At 41.6% G+C, this 24,246-nt stretch overlaps 1 protein-coding gene across 1 annotated transcript; it reads left to right on the top strand.

The window, feature by feature from the left end:
- The first annotated feature begins 2,109 nt into the window (after positions 1 to 2,109).
- On the top strand, positions 2,110 to 23,356 carry THADA (THADA armadillo repeat containing). Its single transcript, XM_054168265.1, has 18 exons — positions 2,110 to 2,139; positions 3,476 to 3,572; positions 7,282 to 7,376; positions 7,805 to 7,935; positions 9,123 to 9,271; positions 9,417 to 9,449; positions 10,273 to 10,321; positions 11,240 to 11,434; positions 12,112 to 12,202; positions 12,463 to 12,683; positions 13,688 to 14,387; positions 14,956 to 15,126; positions 15,269 to 15,424; positions 17,906 to 18,028; positions 18,675 to 18,798; positions 20,233 to 20,381; positions 21,728 to 21,929; positions 23,217 to 23,356. The coding sequence occupies exons 2-18, from the start codon at positions 3,497 to 3,499 to the stop codon at positions 23,354 to 23,356; spliced, it is 2,805 nt and encodes a 934-aa protein (XP_054024240.1). The 5' UTR covers positions 2,110 to 2,139; positions 3,476 to 3,496.
- The last annotated feature ends 890 nt before the right edge of the window (positions 23,357 to 24,246 follow it).

Raw genomic sequence — 24,246 nt, 5'->3', positions numbered from 1 at the left:
TCTCAAGCAGTTCCCTGAGGTCCTTCTTGAACTGAGGGGCCCAGAACTGGACACAATATTCCAGATGCAGCCTCACCAGGGCAGAGAAGAGAGGGAGGAGAACCTCTCTCGACCTGCTGACCACAGCCCTTCTAATACAACCCAGGATACCATTGGCCTTCTTGGCCACAAGAGCGCATTGCTGGCTCATGGTCAACCTCCCATCCACTAGGACCCCCACAGGGCCTCTCTCCTGTCTGCCATGACTTACCAAAGATGATGGAGAGTGGGCTGGCATTGACCTCTGCCAGCTCACTCGGCACCCTTGGGTGCATCCCATCAGGACCCATGGATTAATGGATGTCCAGATGACTTAACTGTTCTCTAACCCAGTCCTCATTAACCAAGGAAAATTTCTCATTATCCTGTCTTTCTCGGGGGCCTTGGCTGCTGAGGACAGCCTCCAGCAGTATAGATGGAGACAAGGCACATTCAATTTCTCTCTCACATAGAGAGCAGCACCACCACCTCGCTTAGCTGATCCATCTTTCCTGAACAGGACATAGCCATCCATGACCACATTCCAGCCATGTGAGCTGTCCCACCATGGCTCTGTAATTGCCACCAGATCATAACCCCTGGACTGCAGATGGATTTCTAACTCCTCCTTTTCATTCCCCATGCTGCATGCATTGATGTACACACAGTGCAGGGAGCGAGCTGAGCACACCAATCCCACAGTGGGAGGCCTTCTGATCCACAATAACACCAGGACACTGCCCCACTGGTGCGAGCCCAGCAACAGCCCCACCCCCCTTCAACTCTAGTTTAAAGCTCTGTGAATGAGCCCTGCTGGTTCTTGTCCTAGAATCCTTTCCCCACCATGAGATAAGCCTCTCCCCACGTACTACCATCCATCCTGGCATCTACAAACCCAGGCATTATCAAAGAACCCAAAGCCCTGCCTGCAGCACCAGCCTTGGAGCCAGGTATTTACAGACTGAATATTTCTACTAGCTTCCATATTGTGGCAATTGTATTGCCAAATACAATTCAGGAATTCAGGGAAAGACCATCCCATTTGACAGCCTATTACAAATTCTCTTGTTACATGCAATTCAAATGGGACCTGGGAGGATTGTGAAAGTCACACAATGTATTTGCTGAATACTTACAAATAAAACACTTAAAAAACCCACTGAAAAATAAGCTGCTCTGGCTAAAAAGAAAATGCTTCTTGGTTTTTGTTCAGCATTTTACAGTCTAAGAAAATGTGGGAATGGTGACAGATTAAGAACTGATTAATAAGGACTGATCAAGAAAGATGGTTAAGTGCAAGCAAACAAATCACAGAATAATAGAGTGCCAGGTGGGAAGGGACCTCAAGAATCATCTATGATCTGGTCCAACTTAGGTAATAGAAATTTAAATTAAGTGGACGTCTCTTATCAAGTTATTTTTATAGGATTTTTGCAAAGTGTTTCTTCATGCCCTTTCTGCTCCTTAGGGAAAAAAAGGGGACGAAAGAGGGAAGGATTCGTGCCTAGAGGAGCATGATTGGCATTGGAAGCTTCGCTAGCGTTTGCTTTCTCTGGCTCCGAAAAGCAGCCGGCTCCGGAGGGATGCCTCCAGCCCCTGCGGTCAGCGAGGGCTCATGACAAATGGCGGTCATTTAAAACTGCTGAGGAAAGTCGGGAACCGAGGAGGGAGTGCAACTGCTCAGAAACACGAGCTGGTGCCATCGTGAGACACATCAAAGCTACCACCAATTTTCCCCCAAGCTAGGAGTACATATTAAAGTAAGGAAAGCTAGTCGTGCCTCAGGGGCCGGCGGCTCTCTCGTTGATTTATCTTTTAGTGAACGCCAGTACTTCCCAAAGAAACCCAGCTACATGTTGCGGCCACCGCCGCGGCGCAGTCGGATAGCGAACAGGGCTGGTCACCGTTCCGCCGGAGTAGCCTCGGCAGAAACCTGCCGCGGCCCCCCAGCAGCACCAAGCCAAGCGGTCCGTCCCGCCGTGAGGCGGCGCGGGACCTGCTGCCGGGGGCTGTGCCGGAAGCCGGGAGCATCCCCGGAGCGGTCCCCACGCCCTGATTGGTGGCGGGGGGCACGTAGCGTGGGCGGGGCGGTGGAGACCGGAAGGCAAGCGGCGCCCGCAGGTGAGTGTGCCGGCGAATGACGGGCGACCCTCCGTTTCTCTTGTTGCCTTTTCTTCTCTCTGCCGCGGCTTCCATGGCAGGGTTCTTGCGGTCGGCTGCTCTACCTCCGCTTCCTCGGATCTGCGCTGCCGCCCGCCGTGAGGCCGGGCAGGGGAGCCCCAGGGGTCTGCGCCTGAGTCAGCGGCGGGTGCGACCCGCTCGGCCTGGCTGCGCGCTGGGAGCTGCTGTGGGTTCGGGGTTACTCGGCGGTCTCGGACGGTCAGGGAGAGCGTGAAGCGCTTGTTCCGCAGCGGGGCCCGTGAGACGCTCTTCCTAGGCCGCTCGAAGGCTGTCGGGGCTCGCGTGTTGGCCATCCAGCATGGGCACCGGCACGTTGGTGATTGCCGTCGTGTGGCCGTGGTGATTCCCCTCCTGCCTGGGGAAAAAGGTCGAGGCCACTTGTTTTTAGAATAAAATAAAAGGAATTACGCTGATTATTGTCAGCTGGGACCAGATAATCCACTGGGAGGTCTTATCGTCAGTGTATATAAATACGTGGAGGGAGGGTGCAAAGAGGCTGCAGCAGGACTCGTTTTTAGTGGTGCGTCGTGTTAGGACAGGAGGCCATTGGCACAGACGGAAACACAGGAGGGTTCCTCTGAATAGCAAGAAGCACTAGATGTGTGAGGGTGTTCCAGCACTGGCACAGATTGTCCATAGAGGTTGTGGAGTCCCTGTCTTTGGAAACACTAAAAAGCTGCCTGGCTATGGTCCTGTATCCAGGTGTCCTAGTTTGAGCAGGGGATTGAACCCAATGACCTCCAGAGCCCCCTCCAACCTCAGCTCTTCTGTGATAATGACCAGTGAAACTGGTGCACCTAAAATTGTCATTACCTTAAGGCAGAACAATAATTTACTCTTTGCAACATCCATCATAGCAAATGCAGACAAAACTGCTTTGCTCCACCGTTCTACCTTTAGTGCAACTTCAGCAAGTTGCAACCAATGCAACAGAGCAATGGAAGTTTTGTGGTGGTGTTTCCAAGCTTCTGCGTGGTATTTTCAAACTGTTATATAGAGGCATGTCACAGACTACATGAAGGGTGCAGTAAAAACTCCACTGACAAAAGTTTGTTGTTCATCCAGAAAGTCCGATTTCTCTGTGACTTCTATGTTGTGCCGTGAAGGCTGGGTGAATTTTGGGCAAAATGCTTGAAATAACTGAAGTTTGTGAAGAGAGCTATTATGAAAAAAATACAGATTGCACAGATAATGCAATAAACATCATTTCAGGATGGTAAAAAACCCATTATCATAGCAAGTGTTTGTAATTATGCTTTTAAAACATTTTTTTTAGCAGGTTTCTCAATCAGCTAAAATGGTTTTAAAGAAGAAGAAGGAAATTCAGGTGGATGCATTTTTTCTTGACCAACAACATCTCGAAAAACTTCAAAGTAAGCTGAATGTTTTTGTCTGGACTGTGTAATTTCCTTTTCTGTTTAATGCCTTTGTGTAGCTACTGGAATCAATACATTTTTCCCCATTATATTCTATGTCTTGTGGGTTTTAAGTGTGTTTGTGTTTTATTTTTATTTTGTAATGACAATGACTTGTTACCTTGACAGAGTTAGAAGAATTCTTTAGGGTACCCTATCTTTGGTTGGAAAGCTCTTTTATTTCATTATTCATGGGAAGGTGATAGGAGCTCCTACTTGTAGTCCCACTTGCAGTGCTACACAAAGCACTAGCTTTAGTATGTGGGATAGTGCTGAGTTTTAAAGAATCACAGAACAGTTGTGGTTGCAAGGAATCTCTGGACATCATTTTGAGTGCATTTTCCTCATCTGTGTATTTCCTGTAGTGAACTTGATTTAAAGATACTGTTCAAACACTCTTTTGTTTTGTGTGTTTTTTCAAAAATTAATTTAATTCTTAAAAATTATTGTTTAATGAGATAAACTTACAGTGATCTTTACTTTAAAAAAAAACACCACAACAACATAAAAACCATACTGGAGAGCATCTAGTGAAGGGCTACTGATGATGAAGGATCCTCTCCTATGAGGAAAGGCTGAGAGAGCTAGGACTTCTCAGTGTGATGAAGAGAAGGCTTAGGGGATCTTAGCAATGTGTAAAATACATCTGGAAGGGAGGACATAAAGCAAACAGACAGGGGCTTTTGTCTGTGTTGAACAGTGATGGGACAGAAGGCATGGGCACAAACTAAACCACAAGATGTTCTAAGCACTGGCACAGGTTTCCCAGGGAAGTTGCTGGTGGACAAGAAGCTCAACATGAGCTCTCAATGTGCACTTGCAGCCCAGAAAGCCAATCAGATCCTGGGCTGCATCAAGAGAAATGTGGCCAGCAGGTCAAGGGAGGTGATTCTCCCCCTCTACTCAGCTCTGCTGAGATCCCACCTGGAGTACTGCCTCCAGTTCTGGAGCCCCTATTACAAGAGGGATATGGACGTGCTGGAACGTGTCCAGAGAAGGGCCACGAGGATGATCAGAGGGCTGGAGCACCTCTTCTATGAGGACAGACTGAAAGAGTTGGGGCTGTTCAGTCTGGAGAAGAGAAAGCTCTGAGGTGACCTAATTGTGGCCTTCCAGTATCTGAAGGGGGCCTGCAAGAAGGCTGGGGAGGGACCTCTCAGGATCTCAGGTAGTGATAGGACTAGGGGGAATGGAATGAAGCTGGAGGTGGGGAGATTCAGGCTGGCTGTGAGGAAGAAGTTCTTCACCATGAGGGTGGTGAAGCCCTGGAATGGATTGTCCAGGGAGGTGGTTGAGGCCCCGTGCCTGGAGGTGTTTAAGCCCAGGCTGGATGAGGCTCTGGCCAGCCTGATCTAGTGTGAGGTGTCCCTGCCTATGGCAGGGGGGTTGGAACTAGATGATCCTTGTGGTCCCTTCCAACCCTGACTGATACTATGATACTACGTTGTGGAGTCTCTCCTGTTGAAGGTATCAAAGCAATCTGGCTGTAGTCCTGGGCAGCCTGCTCTAGGTGTGTTATAAATATTGTAGTGATGCATGAGCCACGGAGATCTTAACAAATATGTTAATTTATATACAAACTATGCCACAAATCATTTACAGTTGATATTTACAGGTGCTGGTATTCAGTCGGAAGAACCAGCTTCACAGAATGTGTATATATGGGCAATTTGAACAATTTAGATTACTTGGATAATTCAGAAATTTAGAGGAAAGAACTTAATTTGAAAAGAGAGGGCACCAGCAAGCCCACAAACAGTGGCTTGACACTGTGGTGGTGAGAGAAAGTTCAGTTCTCCCTCCCTCACAGAGAAAGAAACCACAGCTATCTCAATCGGAGAAGCAAAATGGATACCAGCTATATTTACAAGCAGGATGAAATGCAGTGAACACATACACAATATACAGTATTTACAATATATACAGAAATATATAGCAAAGAAAGTAATACAGAACAAAACTCCCTCCTCCCGCCACAGGAGGGTTCCCCCTCTGTACCTGCCTCTCTCCCCCTACCTCCTTGTTTTTCCAAGAAGGGTTAGAGAGAGAAAGGGTCATTATTAAGGAGGAAATTCTGTTAGGCTCAAAGCGCATGCAAGGATTAGTTCTTGTATCTGTTATTCAGGGTCAGCTCTGGCCAACGGCTGTTGCTCAGAGAGAGAGAAGCAGGCAGGCCGAACAGAACAGAACAGACTGGAACTGGCTGAGACTCAAAACTGAACTAAAACTTGAAGTTGCATTCTACCAATCTACCAATGAAAGTCGTTTAGACTTTATCTTTGTTTTCATTACATTCAGCCAGAGTGTTGCAGCAACTGTCCCTTTCTTAAAGGCACAGCCTAAAACGGTCACAGGCACAAACTTCAGTAGTTACTTTATAAAGAAATACTTGGTTTACTCAAGAACTAAGAACTTTTGCAGACTCTGTCCTTGATCCTGCAATTTTAGTCCAGGAATTATGACACAGGTGTGCCGCAGTAAGGAAACTGGAAATGGCGCTGACTGCGTGGCTGCTGCTTCTCCCTTCTGGGCAAACGTTCAGAGGCTTTTGCAGCTTGGACCACGTGGCGCGTTGCCTCAGAAAGGCCTTGCTGCTCAGAGGGGAAAGCCTCGCTGCCGAGGTTTGCAGGGCATGGTGGAACGGCTCCTCAGCAAGAGCGGGGCTACTCCCTCCATGGCTCCTGGGGTTCGGTCGGGAGGTGCAGTGCACACGGGCTGCCGCGGTTCCCTCACTCGGTGATGGGTCAGGCAATGGCTGGCTCTGGTCGTGGGACATGGAACGCAGTCTCCTGTGCCTGCACCCAGTACGGCGTCGCCTGTAACCAGGCAATGGCTAGCGGTGGCTGAGCTGGCTGCTGCGGATGGCAACAGATGTGCTCAGGCGAGCAGCTGTGGTTCGAAGCGAGGTGCTCTGGTCTCTGGTTGGATCGCAAGCAAAGCAGATCTTTTGGTCATGTGGTGCGTGGGGTAAACACAAGCACGAATACAGGCACTTGTTTACTAAAACAACCCCTATTTAATATTTGCAACAATGAATACTGGTCAAATGAGCAACCTTTGTAAACAGAGTAATTAATGATGTGGTGTTTTACCGAATACAGTATAAGTGTACGCAGTAAACAGCGCAGGTAACAACCAGTAAATCATGTGAACCTTGTTTACCACAGAGGTGGAAAACACGCCCAGGCTGGTTGTTTAGCTGGCCTCGCTGATGCCATGTCCCTTTGTTAACTTGGCGCCAAAATACCTCACTTCAGAGAGGAGGCGGAAGAGGGGCTTTGAGCGAAACACGCAGGGACATGTCCTGGCAGTATTCGGGGCATAATTTTGGACATAAGCATCATTCACCACAAGGTGACACTACTTGAGCCGGGTGAATTTGATCAGATGACCTCCAGAGGTCTCTTCCAGCTTCAACCATGCTGTGATTGTGTGAAACTGGTCTTCACACCAAAGATACAGCCTACTAGTGTGTTGCTGTGAAACAGGTGGGTTTTTAATTGTTAGGAAAAAAACGGTGCTAAGGTGTTGTAACTTAAGGGATTGTGGCACCAGTAGGTTTAACGAAGCAGGAGAACCCCCTAAGAATTAAGCAGTGATTTTTTTTAATCATAAATTAGAAATGCTGTAATTCCTTTCTAAAAAGAGTCTCCTTTTCCAAATGTAGGGTTTTCAAAGGATGGAGAGCAAAACCTGGCATCTCTGCTTTTACACTGTGCACAGCTAAGCAATGGCATCCAGCAGATCCAGTGTATTAAACAGGTAAGACTTAACTGTTACTGTAGGTTTTGTTTAATGACAGTCTGTCATGTGCCTTAACCCTTGACAACTATTAATTTGAAACAGAATTATGAAATAAACTTTATATAATGTTTTGAGCATTCCTAGCAGCAGGTAAAAAGCAGTGGGTAAGGCTGCACATGTAGATAGAAATGTAGTTCTATTACTTAAATTAGCAAGGGCTACAATACTGAAGATGATGGAAGGGAAGCGATACCAAGTTTTGTATTTTGTATGTCTTTCTTTTGACATTAGAAGAGTTCTTGGAACATTATTCAACACTTAAAACTCAATGGGATATGGTAAAGAGAGGACAGTTTTGCACCATATCCATGGATGAGAGGAAGTTCTGCCTCAGTTAGTGATGAAAGTATATAGTTTTTCTAAATCGTATGTTCTGTTGATTATAGATTATACCATCGGTGAAGAAGATGGATCAAAACTCTCCAGGTGATCCTATGGTTAAAGCTTGTTTGGATATTTTGGGAGAGATGTATTTTTCACTGAGTATGAAGAATCCCTTAAAGAAAGTATTAGCAAGGTAACTGAATAGTAAGCCTTTATGTTGTTTTTTCCAGCTGCACTTCTTACCTAGAAATTAGAAACTATTCATATGCTACTAATTACTGTAGTTTAATTACTTAAAATTTATGGTACTAGTGAGTGAGTATGTACTGTTATTCTTTCTTGCTCTGTTAAAAATTTTAATTGTAAATAATAATATATATAAAATTGGATAAATAACTTCAAAGTATTATTTCAATCCATTTCTTTACTGGAAAGATGCCATAGTGTGTAATAAACACTTCAAATTTTAAAATCCAATATTGGAGTAGAAATTTGAAATAGTTCTGTTAAAAAAAAATCAACTCTGACAACATCAAGAGAGGGCTCTTCAGAGGAGTTACAACTAAACTGTGGTTTCTTCTACTGTTTTTATCACAATTTTTTCTGCTGCAAAATTACTGTATTTCTTCAGTGAATTTATTACAGCCTTAACAGTTGCAATACAGTGCTTGGCTGTCTTAATCTCATGTCCCAAAAGTTTTGCTGTCCTGAGAGATGCAGGACTTCCATCCTATATTTGGTTACATGCTAGAGCTTTATACTTTTCTGACAGGCTTTCTAGCTCCAAAATTAGAACATGCCTGGTTTTTTTTTAAACAGAATATGTTTTCATGCAGGAAGCAACATCTATCATAGAATCAGAATTGTCAGGGCTGGAAGGGACCTTGAGGATCACCTAGTTCCAACCCTGCTGCCATTGGCAGGGACACTTCACACTAGATCAGGTTGCTCAGAGCCCCATATAGCCTGGCCTTAAAACCTCCAGGGATGGGACTTCCACCACCTCCCTGGGCAACCTCTTCCAGTGTCTCGCCACCCTCATGGTGAAGTATTTCTTCTTAACATCCAATCTGAATCAACCCATTTCTATTTTTGTGCCATTCCCCCTAGTCCTGTCACTACCTGACACCCTTAAATGTCCCTCACTAGCTTTCTTGTATCCCTTAAGATACTGCAAGGCAACGAGTAAGGTCTTCTCAGAGCCTTCTCCTCTCCAGACTGAACAGCCCCAATTCTCTCAGTCTGCCTCCATAGGAGAGGTGCTCCAGCCCTCTGATCATCCCCGTGGCCCTTCTTTGGACTCATGTCTGTTACTGGAGTTTTAGTTGACATTGACTTTGAGTATGAACTAACTGATTGTGCTATTTCTTACTGTTGCAGTTCACTAAATTGTCTTCCGGAACAGTTTATGACACTAGCTGTACAAAGCTTTGCATGCTGCCTTAGGGAGGAACTGAAAACCACAGATGTATATTTGTACAGAAAAGTGTTGGACAGTCTTGCTTCCTGCATGGAGGACTTCAACTTAGGTATGATGACATGGAACATCCTGAATTCTGTTTTAACTGGTTCAGCATTGTCTTGGTGCAGCACATAAAGTAATGTTTACACTTGATGAAAAATAGATAGCTTTGGCTAGTATTCAGTAGTTAAAATGTGTTTTCTTTCCTCTAGGTAGAACAAGTATTAAGAACCTCTTTGAAGAAGGTAAAGTTATACTTATAGTAATACAGTTTCACTGTAGATTACTGGTGTGTGTGTGTGTGAGAAGAAATAACATGAGGTAGGCATAAAGATCTATCAGATCTAATTTCCTTTTGGTTAATTTTTTATAACTAGTGCCCTCACATACAATTTTTTTATGTCACAGACTTTACCTTGGTTTGTACCTTTAATTTCCAGGAGTCAAAATTGCTTTATTGATCAGCCCTACATACAAATCTGAAAGTGTACAGTGAGTGATTCTCAAAGGGCTGGGGCAGTTGATGCTACCTTAAGTGAAGTGTTCTCTGTTCTGTGCCCCATGATGAAATTGAATTAGGTAGCGGTGAGCTGTTAACAGCCAGTCTTGACTGTAGCAAGTCCAGGCCTTCTATGGCAGGAATTTTGTTTGGCAATAATTTGGAGAAGTCTCCTCTCTTAGTAATATGGGGTAATTTGACATACTGTGTTCTCAGCGTGCAATTAATTTTCACAGCTTCCTGTGGACCTTCTGTTGTTGCTCTGTCCTTAGCTCTTGATCATTTTCACTGTGGAACCAGAACTCTCAATACCTCACAGGATTAGGCCAAGTGGGTTGGAAACCTACTTGTTTTGTACCACACTGTTGCAGACCAGCTTGAGATTGGGCTTTATCATTGCTTCTTTGGTTCTGTACTCAAATATCAGTTCAATTTGTTCATGGAGTGGAAGAAACACCACTATATGGATAACTGTTCATTGTGTCTGCTTGTGATGTGTATTGCTTTGCTGGAATTTTTATGTTCAGTTTCTCTTTTAAATAAATCCATATCATACTTACTTTCACTAGTTCTTCAGTTTCTGCAGAAGTCACTACTTGACATACAGGAAGAAAGCAGGCAAGTGAATTGAATATAAGCTGTGTTTTGTCTGTTTTTATTTCACTCTGGCAAGATAGTCTGGTATGGTTTGGAATATCACTTTGATAACCATACATAGATGAAAGATGGAAATATTATTTTACAATTATATGTATATTTAAATTTAAGAAGGCTGCTGCTGAGTGGCTTTGGTTTTTTTTATATGTGTCAGTATGATGATATAAGAGAGAATAGGAAGAAAATGAAAGGTGGTAACATTTAAGGTACTGATACTGTGCTAGAGCTACTACTTTCATGGGAGGCTTTTGGATTGTGATTTTATTAATTGAGCTGTGACTAGACACTTACGAAAATTCAGGTAGAGTAATACTCTTCTGCTTTCCACGAGTGTTTAATTCAGTGTTGATATCCTGTTTAGTCTGTTTACAGCAGTCATCATTTAATTTCTTGACATTTCATAAAAAGAAGCGTCTTCACTGTGTTGTCTCATCAGATACCCAGAGGAGAAGGGTCCTTAATTGAATGTCTTATACATTAAAATCCTACATGTTGTCTGTCTTTATGTTAGAAGAAAGTCTAGTCGTAGAAATATGTTTCACACGTGTAGGAAAAATGAGAAAGGAGCAACACTGTGTTCTATTGGTCTTTTAGGAAAGTTGCTGGAAAAGATCAACTCTGCTCAGAATCATATAAGTGAAAATTTGTCACAGGAACCTCCAGAAATTGTAGCAAACTGTCATTATGTTTGTTAATGTCTTTTTAAAACACTGCCCTTGAGTTCTTTCTGTTTTCTTATAGTTATCTATCTTGTCAACTCAATAAATTAGTTTTAACCATTCGTTCTGTCTGAAGTGGGCCAAATATAGTTTTCTGTGGATGGTGAAAAATGGTCTTCAATTCCTAATAATGTCCATGCCTCTCATCTCTTTTCCACAGAAAGAAGCATGGAAATCATATTGTTCAGACTCAGTTGATGCATGATTTATTGACAGGCATTAAAGTGTCAATGATGCTTGTGCAGAAACTACCAGAAAACATCCAGGGAAGTCTTTGGAAACACCGTGAGTCTTCTGTGTGGCAAAGTATGTGTAGCTTACTGAAAAGCTCCACAAACTTCCTAATGGATGGTAAGTGTAGTAACATTTTAAGTAATATTTTAAGTCAGTGTGTCTTTGCAGTAAACACACAGTTTGTATGAAAACTTAGTTTAGCTTGAATGGAAGTAGGAGCAGCTGAGATTAATGGTAATGGAGCAGTAGTAGGTCTTTCAACAACCTATGATTTGTAGGTCATGATTTTGTTCTACTACAAAAAACCCAAGGTATTTCCCCTTACTTGCTCTTACTAATAAATCAGAAACTAACAGAAATACTTTTGAGACTCACTGAATGTCTGTGCCTAGAAAAAAATTACATATCCATATCAACTGTTCTGTCAGAACTATTTATTAGTGCAGTATAACTAATTATGCTTACTTCTTACACGGATATTTTTGTACAGTGGAATTTAATATAAATAGAACTTTAATATAAATTTAATATAAATGTCCGTAGACTGTGCCACAATCCTCCTCTCTCTGGGCCAGTCTATATTTTTTTATCTGTTAAGAGATATGAATAGTGTCCTGTTACACTAGAGCATAAATTAATTAATTCTTGCTGGGCAGGCACACACGATGGATTTGTGAGCATACAATAGCAAGCAGTCTAGGAAAATTCAGTACCATATTTATAAGTTTGACATATATTTCTAGAACAGAAGGTTTGCTGCACTCTAATGAAAAATATCTTTCTCTGCCATGCAGCGAGTCTCCTGCAAACTGTCCAGTCTGCCTCAGGCCTGGCTGTTATTCTGTTTATTAAGACTATGTATGAGCCAGTTGAAGAATTGCCTTCCTTGGTAAGTGCATTTCTTCGCTGAAGACTGAAATGTCATCGTGTTGTTAAGCAGTGCTACCAATGTTGTTCAGAGGCTCTGGTGATGCAGCTAGTGGGACTTGCCAACCTCCATCAGTCCTTTGCCGGAGTGTAAATCCTTTGTTCTCTCCTTGCTGCAGGAATTAGAGAAAAATAGTGTAAAAAAAGATGTCTTCAGAAGTAGGATTCTCAGTTATGCACAAAATGCCTCTTCTCTTGTGCTGTGCTGTTTTGTTATTACAGATCAGTGGCTTGCTCCTTGGCTCAGTGAAACACACAGGTGTGCCAGCGTGGTTTGTGAGGAACTGTGGAACTCTGTGTATGGAAGAAATCCCTGACTCAGTTCTTCTTTTTCTTTGCCATGGAGCACTGGCTATGCTGGAATGGAAGAATGGCAGCATGGGTGAAAATGGAGAGAAACTCTTACTAGATATTGCATCAGTCTTGTTGTCTTTGAGTTCAGAGTAAGCCTGTCTTTTGTTTGCATGGCTCATATGGTCCTGTTGGAACATCTCTTTGATGTTTTCAATGTAAATGTAATCTTTTTTTGTACATCCAGAATAACTCTTTCATTTTGAAAAATACGATGTCTTGATATGGCCTAAATAGTTCAAAATTGCAGTTTTCCCCTGCATGCTAAAATAAAACATCAGCTCCTATGCTTTTGAAAGTACAGAGGAAAACAAAATGTGCCAATGACTAGAATTACTTGAGGTAGGATGGCATTAAATTATTTTTTCTGGTTGCAAGCATTGATTGCTTTGACTGCCAACACTATTGCATAGGAGATTAAAATGTGTATTTAGTTCAACCTTTGTTCCTGCCTTGGAGGTATTTTTTGTGCTTTTGTTTTTTCCTACGTGGTACTGAGATTTATGGTTTCATATGGCAGGAAAAGATTTTCCTTCTACTTTCAGGAAGCGTGCAGTAATATAACATTGCTCAAAGATATGGATATTAATTTTAATTGTTGTTTTTAAAAAGCAAGCCTAGTAGCTTGTCAGTTTTCTTTTCTGGGTATTTAGAAGTTGTAGCTGTGACCAGTTAACAGCATGTCAGGAAACTACCTATCAGGTAACTTTGCAACATCCAGTTTGCCGCCTCCTTTTTGTGTTAACTCTTTGTTCAGCCAGCAGTTAGTGTCTCTTTACGTGTTTTAGTGTGATGTAAACTAATGTGATGAATACTTCTTATGTAATACAATTAATATTTCTTTGACAAAATGGAATGGGCTGCCTGGGGAGGTGGTGGAGTCGCCATCATTGGAGGTTTTCAGTAGAAGACTTTATGGGGTGCTTGGTGCCAGGGGTTAGTTGTTTAAGTGGTGTTGGATTGGTTGATGGGTTGGACACGATGATCTTCCAACCTGGTTTATTCTATGTATTCTATGTATTCAAATGCAAATAATGAACTTTGTGGGTTTGTGTTTTTTTCTTTTTTTCTTTGTTTGTTTATTTTTTGTGTAAAGGTTAAAAGAATCCAGTATGGCAACGTCTTTGTCTAGAATCCTTGCTATTTGGACTAATTCAGCACTGGCTGCCCTGGTTTCATGTTCCCCAAATCTAAAACTCAAACTTAATGGGAATTGTGACCTAATTGGGAAGCTGCTGGAATACGTTTACACACACTGGGAACACCCTCTGGATGCTGTTAGACACCAAACCAAATTGATATTCAAGAATCTTCTTCAGATACACCAACACACCGTTACTGGATGCAATGAAAAATCAGACCCATTCTTTGCAAGGCTGCTAAAGCATTTACTGAGCTTGGAATGGCACGTAAGAGGGAAATACGCTTCTCTTGGCTCTCTTGTGAAGTGTATGGGCACCGAACATATACTGCAGTTGGACAGAACAATTCCAGCACAGATCTTGGATGTGATGAAGGATCAGTCTCTTGCACCCTATGCTAGTGATCTTTTGGAAACCATGTTTACAAATCACAAAGCCCATTTTACTTTGAACTTTCAAGAAAGCACTCGGATTGACCAGTGGCATGACATCTGGGTTTCTCCTCTTTTAGTAGTACTGTGTGAAGGGAACCATGACCAAGCTACTTATATAACAGATTACTGTTTACCAAAATTGCTCAAATGTAGCCCTGACAGTCTGAACTACATGATTAGAGTTCTTCAGGCTTCTGCAGGTGCTAATCTGGGTAAGAAAATGCATCCTGCATATGATTTTTTTTTAAAGTGATCTTCTGTTATTATTAATTGTAATAGTAATTTGGGAGAAAATTCCCAGATGGTTGTTATTGTTGTTAATACTTCAAGGGGAAATTCATAATAATCATAAGTGTGTCTGCATGCCATAAGCACTAATTGCTGTTCTAACTGTGTGTTCTCTTTTCATGCCAAGATTTACATACTGCTATTTTTTTAACACTATTTTTGTGGTTTTACACAGGCATGTCCTGAGACAGGGCTTTACAGATTGCTTTTTGTTGCAAATATGTGGATATGAGATTGACTGCCTTGTAATTTCTGCATAATTTAGTGTATCTCTAAAATCAGGGGGTTTGAGACCTCAAGGTTCTTTTTTGACATGTTCAGGACAAAGCTTTTTGGAAATCAGGTGATTTAGAACTCAATTTAATCTCTGACAGAAACTGTCTGTTGGGGTTTACTGAGTAAAAAATGAAAGGGGGATAGAGGGTCACATGTTGGAAGCATTGGGATTTGCTGACGAGTGTTGCAATTAGTATGTTGTTTAATTGAACTAAAATTATTACTGGCTTTCATTTTCTTTAGGCTCTTGCAGTACTAGAGGAGCTCTTGGAGCATTAATGGCATGCCTAAGAACAGCCAGGGCTCATGGACACCTGGAACTTTCAAATATCATCAGCAATGGTCTTGTATCCACTGCATGTATCAAACAGGGTCTAGTTCATCAGCACAATCAGGTAAACGGACAACTTTTTTTGTATGTCTTTTAGTTAGAAGAATTGCTCTGATCCTAAGTACTGTGTCAGCCTTGTGTTAAGACAAAGATGTTGTAATAGGTGTCTGTAACTCCTTTGTGGTTAACATCTACGTATCTTTCAGGTTTGCATTGATGCTTTAGGTTTGCTGTGTGAAACTCACCGTAGCACAGAAATCGTGTCTGTGGAAGAAATGGAACTAATTCATTTTTTTCTGATGTACAACTTGAATAACCAGTCTCCTTCAGTAAGGCAACAGATAGGTTCTTTACTGAGAAAGGTAATTTCAAACTATAAAGAATGTCTGATGGGTATGGTATAAAGTTGTTTATCTGAAAGAGTAGAAGCTCTAATACCAGGACTATGTGCAATATATTACTCAACTGAATGGTAGTAGTCATTGCAGGCAAGGATGGCTTCAAGATCAAATTTTTGTTTAATGGTAGAGTGTTACTTTAATCTTTATCAGCATATCATAGAATCATAGAATGGTCTGGGTTGGAAGGTCATCTATTCCAACCCCCTCTGCAGTAAGCAGGGGCATTCTCAACGAGATCAGGTTGCCTAGGGCACTGTTGAGCTTCACCTTGAATTTCTCCAGGGATGGGGCCCCAACCACTTCTCTGGACAACCTGTTCTAGTGTTCCAGTACCTTCATGGTAAAGAACTTGCTCCTAATATCCAATCTAAATCCACTCTTCTCTGGTTTGAAGCCATTGCTCCTCGTCCTGTCACTACAGGCTTTCGTAAACAGTTTCTCTCCGTCCTTCTCGTAGGCCCTCTTCAGGTATTGGAAGGTTGTTATTAGGTCTCCCTGGAGCCTTCCCTTCTCCAGGCTGAACAACCCCAGCTCTCCCAGCCTGTCTTTGTAGCAGAGGTGTTCCAACTTTACTAATAGCAAAGCTGCATGCTGTGGGAGCACGCCATGAATTTTGCGTTGCAGTTGTGGACTAAGGGTGTGTTTATGTAGGCTTACCAGTAACCTGACTTGGAAGACAAGGTAGAGGAGTATTGTGGAGGCTGTTCTGGTACAGTCTGCAGGGATTGAGGATGCAAACATGGAAATTGCCAGGGTCACATGCAGAAGGATGTGGATTAAGCAAGGAAGCCGTAGATATATAAAGAACATTCTGGAAGATGTTATTGGCAAAAGCAAGCAGTGTGGAAGGAGAAAATAATTCATTTGAGATGGGGGAAAAAATGAGGGAATAGGTTTGGTGTAAAGGAAAGTCCATCCTTTCCATTCTTGCCTGGTGTACACTGAGGAACATGACATGGGAAAATTGTGTTGCAGGGAGTGCAATGAGAAAGAAAATAATAGTAGTGGGTAATAAAAGAGGTGAGTCAAACTCCAGACTCTGAAGCTATAAAAATTGCATGCATTGAGGTTTTTAATAGAGGAACATGTGTTCCACAGAAAATAACTTTTTGCTCATGGCCTGGATAGATGTACACTCTGCTGGGTCAAACACTGGCTGTATGGCTGGGCCCACGGAGTGGTGGTGAATGGAATTAAATCCATTTGGCAGCCAGTCACAAGTGGTGTTCCCCAGGGCTCAGTACTGGGGCCAGTCCTGTTTAATATCTTTATCAATGGTCTGGATGAGGGGATTGAGTGTACCATCACTAAGTTTGCAGGCTACACCAAGCTAGGTGGAAGTGTTGATTGGCTTGAGGATAGAAAAGCTCTGTAGAGGGATCTGGACAGGCTTGATTGGTAGGCCAGTACCAATTGTATGAATTTTAATAAAGCTAAATGCCGGGTTCTGCATTGTGGCTGCAGCAATCCCAGGCAGCATTACAGGCTTGGGAGAAGAGCTCAACAGAGAGGGACCTGGGGGTGTTAATTGATAGATGGCTGAACATGAGCCAGCAGTCTGCTCAGGTAGCCAGGAAGGCCAACAACATCCTGGACTGTATCAGGAATACTGTGGCAAATAGGATCAGGGAATTGATTTCACTGCTGTGCTTGGCACTGGTGTGGCTGCATCTTGAGTACTATTTTCAGTTTTGGGCCCCTCACTACAAGAAGGATGTTGAAGTACTAGAGCATGTCCAAAGAAGGGCCTAAAGTGTGTCTCATAAGGAGTGGCTGAAGGACCTGGTGGTGTTTAGCCTAGAGAAAAGGAAGGCCAAGGGATGACCCTATCGTTCTCTGCAACTACCTGAAAGGAGGTTGTGAAGAGGTGGGAGTAGGTCTGATTATCCAAGTAATGCGATAGGACAAGGGGAAATGGTCTCAAGTTGTGCTAAGGGAAGTTTAGGTTGGATATTAGGAAGAATTTGTTTACTGAAGGGGTCATCAGGCATTGAAACGGCTTGCCTAGGGAGGTGGTGGACTCCCTGGAGGTATTTAAGAGTCACATAGATGTGGTGCTTAAGGATATGGTTTAGTGAAGGACTTGTCTGTATTAGGCTAGTGATTGGACTTGAACTTAAAGGTCTTTTCCAATCTAGGCAATTCTGTGAAAATGTAGTGGTGGGAGGAGAAGACTAAACATCAATTTAAGGAGAAGGGTGCAAGAAGGTGTTGGAGGTGAAAGGGGAGGGGGAGAAAAAGGTTGGTCACCAAAGATATGGGGAGCAAAAAGCATGATTTTTGGAATGTAAAGAGAAATATTTGTTGTGTGTTACACTACATATAATCAATATGTGAAAAATTACAAGCAATATGATCTGGAAAATGAGCTGAAAATCCCCTCTCCCCTACTTAACTGTCAATGATTCCTGCCTTACCTGTGTTTGTCTTTTGTTCTAAAAGTTATTTTGCAGGATACAAGAAAGTTCCCAGGTACTTTATAAATTGGAGCAAAATAAAGCCAAGCAGGAGTTACTTGAAAACTCAACCAAAAGGCATCCTTTGGAGATTTTGCAGCAATATAAAGTAAGTAAGAGTGCTAGAGATACTGATACAAGAGGTGGGATAGTGCATTGCTCTTGAGAACATGCCTGTGTAACTTAGACTGTGTTTGTATTAGGAAATGGTGCAGTGCAGGAGGAAGAAACTTGTAAAGCAAAAGGCTGCTGAGGACCTTGTCTATTCTATATGCACTTAGGGAGGTGAATTTTGACTGAATGTACTGTTGGCTCAATAACTCAGTAGCATTAGCATTTGCAGGGTATCTTTAAGGTTAATTTTTTCCAAAAGCAATAATGGGTTATTTGTTTCCTGATGTGAACTGAAGTAGCAGTAAGTGGGGAGCAAATGAAGATGTATCCCCAGTCTTGGGCTTAAAATAGAGATGTATTGAGCTTCAGCCACCTTCTTGCTCTCAAGAATGATAAGTGAGAGAATGAATGTGAACTCCAGCACATAGACTTCCATGTAAAGACTTACTTTGTATTTAACCTCTTTTTTCCTTTCTTTTGTGTTTCTGTTTTATCTGAAGGGTCTCAATCAATTTCTTAGTGTTAAGCTGTTTCTTATTTTGAGTTCTGCTTTTCCTCAACTGATTTTCCTGAATTCAGATATTTAGACTTTTTGTTTGTAGGGCAGAAAGTAAACTTAATTTTTTTGCTGTGATTTTCAGGATTTCATGTCATCTGTGTGTAACAGACTTTTTGAGGTACTGTTCCCTGGTTCATCGCACCCAACCAGATTTTCTGCACTGACTATTTTAGGATTGGTGGCAGAAATATTTTCTGTTCCAGAAGGTGAGAAGACTAATTTATAGCCTGTAGGAATGGAGGTATTGAAGAAGACTCTTTCCTGCCAGCTAGTCAGTTTATGTCAAAGTAAAATGATATTCTTAGTCCCTAAATTCTGTGTCATTTCCTGTGTCACTTCCATTTTACCTGAAGGAAGGATAGTAAGAATTTTTTGGAAAACAGAAAGTTGCTGTAAAGGCAAAAATTTATGGCCTGTTGAACATCTTACATAAATTGGGATTTTCTGGCATAGCCTGGGTTTTAGCAAGGTTTTTCAATGAATTTTTAAATGTTAAGAAAACATTTGGACACAATTTAATATATTTGATAGCTTTAGCCTCCTCTCCTGTTCTAAGATCTAGATAATATATAATTTAAAACATTGTGACCATAAAAATTCTTGATAAGGCTTGCATATCTCATGATATTGTTATAGAAGATAAGAAACAATTTAATTGAACATAATTTAATTTGTGAAGTTGTGCTTCTGTTATTTAAATTCTCTTTGCAATGTTATAGCAATGCAAATTGGAGATTTATTTGTAAGAGCCTTGGAGTATTGATGGTCTTGCTAAATCTTGTCTCTGTATTGTATAACCAACATAGAATGATGTTACCCATCTTAAATTGCGATGTTAAATGTCTGGGGGGTTTTTTTTGTTACTGGTTTGGTTTTGTTTGTAAGGAAATGAGGAATGTTAGATAAGTTGGTTTTGAGTGTGAAGGAAAAAATGCTGTCTTGGTAGATCTGATAGATCATGAATGCATCACTTTTATGATTATGAATCTGTGGCATGTTCTTGTCTGTTTAAACATTTTGTTTGTTTTAATAGAAAGTCGTATTGAGCATTGTTCATAGTAACACTTCTAGGATTTCAGAAGGCTGATATTACTTCTGTAAAGGGGATTTAGATGCTGTTGTGTTCTGTGCTGGAGTGCAGTGGAGTTGTTTACATCCTAAAATGTCTGTCATCTTTGCAGCATTACCTCAGTTGCCAGAAGCTATGGCGTCTAACTGAAAAGTAAAAATCCTAACGGCTTGTATATTAGGGGATCATTCCTATGGTAAAAAGAAGCCCCCAAACAACCCCAAAACACACTTTAGTTTCAAATGAATTGTCTTCTAGTATTACATGCTGTTAGGAAATGAATTTTTAACCAAAACTAAAACAAAGGTTACTTTTAGTGCTAAATTAATGTGTGTAAATGAGATTCTGGTTATGGCAATAAGTTACTTGCTGTGTTGCTGAGAGTTATTTGGATATGGTAGCTTTTTTCCAACATGGCATTTTAAGACCTAAGATAATTAAGTAGTATTACAATAATGCATTAGCTAAATTTTTTAATGCTTCTTTTAGTATGACTAAGCAAAATGTGTATGCAATAAATTCTGTAAAGATGTGCAGCAAAACTATATAAGGCATTAATTTCTTTGGACAGGCCAGCCACAGGTTTTTCGTTTGGATCAGGAGATTGATTCTACTCGTGTCCAAACTTTGCTCCAGTGTTTTGCCAGTACTTTTGAGGCAGTAAAGGCTCTGGCATTTGGGCTCTTGATGAAACTACGTGATGTTGCATTTAATTTACAGGTATGTAATTAAAAACATTTTAGAGGGAGGAATTTTGTGAAAGATTGATGGCCTATATTTTATACTGGGTATTTGGGTTAGGTACACAGCATAATCCGTGAAAATTTTAAGTCAGTCCAAGTTGTCTGGAGTTGTGTTCTTCACCTAGCATTTTCTGTATATTTCTGCACAGCTTCTGTATTTGCCTAGGGAGGCTTGTTTCACGAATCATAGAATCATTAAGGCTGGAAAAGACCTCTAAGATCATCAGGTCCAACCATCAACTTAACACCACCATGCTCACTAAAGCATGTCCTGAAGTGCCATCTCTACATGTTTTTTTAAACACCTCCAGAGATAGTGAATCCAATATTTCCCTGGGCAGCCTGTCCCAATGCTTGACCACTCTTTCAGCGAAGAAATTTTTCCTAATATCCAGTATAAACCTTCCCTGGTGCACCTTGAAGCTGTTAGCTGTCATCCTGTCTTTAGTTACTTGGGAGAAGAGACTGACCCTTACATCACCACAACCTCCTTTCAGGTAGTTGCAGAGAGCAGTAAGATCTCCCCTGAGCCTTCTCTTCTCTAGACTAAACAGTGCTACTTTCCTTAGCTCCCTCATAGGATTTGTTCTCTAGACCCTTCACCAGCTTTGTTGCCCTTCTCTGAACAAGCTCCAGCAACTCAATGTCCTTCCTGTAGTGAGGGGCCTCAAAGAAAATGAATGCAGGAGTTCAGGAAGTTCATTGAGTGTTAATAGGAATTATCAGAGAAATAGCTAAAACAGGCTCCTTTCTTAGCTGTGACTTTCCTATGGGAATGATTGAGGCATTTTGATGTGATTACTGTTGCATTTTAAGAAATTAATCTCTGTTTTTTGTCCTTTCTGGTTGGACTCAGATTTCATTATCTGATTCTCTTTTTAAAAAATTTCACCTGAATTTTGCAGTTTTACTCAATACTGTTTTTTCTGTTCATTACTTCATGAAAAGTTGCTTTTAGATTCCTAAGTGCTTGAAAACAAATACTGCTTCCTGATAAACTCTGCTTCTCTGTCCATTAGCAAATTAGCAAACACAGTATTGAAAAAAAACAAACCCAACCAACAAACCCAAACCATCCTCCTGCAAAGTGTATGTTTGAATACTGCTTCCTAAATGACTGTCCCCCTCCTCAGTGTTTAGGTAATTGTATCTTTGCTAAATACATACACCTGCATGTTTTGAGTGTAAGGTGATCAGTGTATAGCCTGTTTCTTAAGATGTACCAGCAAACTTGGTTCTTAAATTCCAGGGTGCTAAGTAGCTTCATTGAAGCAATATAGAAGCCCAGTAAAATGAATAATACTGTGCTTTTTTTGCCCCCAGGACTCTGAAAATCTCGGCCTCCTATTCGAAGCAGCAATGGATCTCAGCACAAGTACCAAGCCTTATGATTGTGTCACTGCTTCATACTTGTTGAATTATTTAGTACACTATACAGGTCTACAGCATATTTGTTTAGGAAAATGTATTGAGCAAAACTCCCACATGGATGAAAGCACAATAGTGGAGAAGAACACTTTGGCAGGTAAGCTTGTGGGGAAATGAACCCTCGTATTTTCATATGTCTCTGGAGCTTTACTGCTTTTCCTTATTGCTTTTGGTAGGAGGCATAATGAGTAAGAGTTGCTTATTTATCATAGGATTTTTATGTGTATTTTGGTTGCTGTTAACCTGCCCATTCAGACAGGCTAAATTGGCTGTAACAAATATTGGTGGAGTTAAGTAACTGAAAATCAACAGCAGCTCTTAAGTTATAAAAGAGTGGAAAAGTGCAAACAAATAAATTACTAGGTACTTCCCATAGAATTATATAAACAGGGTTTATTCACAGTATCACTAAGGTTGGAAGAGACCTCAAAGATCATCGAGTCCAACCTGTCACCACAGACCCCATGACTAGACCATGGCACCAAGTGCCACATCCAATCCCTTCTTGAATACCTTCAGGGATGGTGACTCCACCACCTCCCTGGGCAGCACATTCCAATGATGAACGACTCGCTCAGTGAAGAACTTTCTCCTCACTTTGAGCCTAAACCACCCCTGTTGCAGCTTGAGACTGTGTCCTCTTGTTCTGGTGCTGGTTGCCTGGGAGAAGAGACCAACCACCTTTCAGATAGTTGTAGAGAGCAATGAGGCCACCCCTGAGCCTTCTCTTCTCCAGGCTAAACAATCACAGCTCCCTCAGCCTCTCCTCATAGGGCTTGTGCTCAAGGCCTCTCCCCAGCGTCATTGCTCTTCTCTGGACACGTTAAGTGTCTCAATGTCCTTCTTAAACTGAGGGGTCCAGAACTGGACACAGTACTCAAGGTGTGGCCTAACCAATGCAGAGTACAGGGGCACAATGACTTCCCTGCTCCTGCTGGCCACACTATTCTTGATACAGGCCAGGATGCCATTGGCCTTCTTGGCCACCTGGGCACACTGCTGGCTCATGTTCAGGCAGCTGTCAATCAGCACCCCCAGGTCCCTCTCTGTTTGGGAGCTCTCCAGCCACTCTGACCCCAGCCTGTAGTGCTGCATGGGGTTGCCGTGGCCAAAGTGCAGCACCTGTGCCTGGGGAGGTGGTGGAGTCACCATCACTGGAGGTTCTTAGGAGAAGACTTGACGGGGTGCTTGGTGCCGTGGGTTAGTTGTTTGGGCGGTGTTGGATTGGTTGATAGGTTGGACGCGATGATCTTGAAGGTCTCTTCCAACCTGGTGTATTCTATGTATTCTATGTATTCTATGTATGTTCTTTAAAGCAGATTTGTTTCTTTAAGAAAATACTGTAGGTACGTATAATGTAAATCTGTGCTTTCTAACATTTTAGTTATCAAGCTTTTGTTGGCAAATGTTGAAGAAGAAATACTTCAAGCTAAGAAGTCTCTACTTCCAGCAGCAGCATCATTCCCAATGTATGGGAGAGTACATTGTATAACTGGGGCTTTGCAGCAATTACCTTTAGAGTAAGTAAATCATACTGCTAAATAGTGAGTTGTAACTCTCTATTTCAGTACAGTGGAACATAAAAGCACAATGTTGATTGTAATGAAATCTGGTACTTGTGGCTTTTAGAACTTTATGGCTGCTGCTCTGTTTAGCTAGCTGTTGGGTACTTCCTTTGTATGCATTAATCTCAGTCTTAGGACTTTTCAAACCGTACCCTGTTTATAGTGTTCATAAGTAGTGTTGTGGAAATGTTTGTAATTCCAGTTCTTTCTTTTAAATGTAAAAAAAAAAATCCATGTTGTATTGGGTTTTTTGTTTGTGACTTTTTTTTATTTGTAATTTTTTTAAGCAACTTGACATTGGTAGCTGAATGGAGGGAAATGGTGGCCAGGCTCATTCTGATGTCATATGAACTCTCTGCTGTAGTATCACCAGTAGTACAGAGCTCATCACCAGAAGGTCTTATTCCAATGGATAGTGATTCAGGTAAACAATCAAATAAACAAAACCTCAACAGAATTTTGTTAAAATCTGAAGCTCCTGAAGTTCTGTTGCCTTACAGTAATTCAGAACTAGACCTAGCACCCCGCCCTTTCAGTTATTTCATGTTATGTCCTGGTCTTCACTCACTCATTTAACTTATGATTGAGGTTGTCTTGACTTCTGAGTTAAAAAATATCTTCCATTTTGAAGACTCTCTTGGATCTGTTTCAAAGCTGATGATTGAAAATCCAGTTTTGTTTCTTCCTTAATCTTCATAATCACCATAGTTTTAGATTTTAATTTTAAAAAATTACAAATGTTAGTGCTCATAGCTTTCATTTGTACCCAAAATGAATTGCATCTGCATTGAAGAACTGGAAGTAAAACCCAAACCCACGTTAAATATACCTCTTGTTTAATGTGTAGAA

Source organism: Dryobates pubescens, chromosome 16 (assembly GCF_014839835.1).
Source record: "Dryobates pubescens isolate bDryPub1 chromosome 16, bDryPub1.pri, whole genome shotgun sequence".
Lineage (NCBI taxonomy): Eukaryota > Metazoa > Chordata > Aves > Piciformes > Picidae > Dryobates > Dryobates pubescens.
The sequence above is the reverse complement of the archived record's forward strand: the minus strand, read 5'-3'. Positions and strand labels throughout refer to the sequence as shown.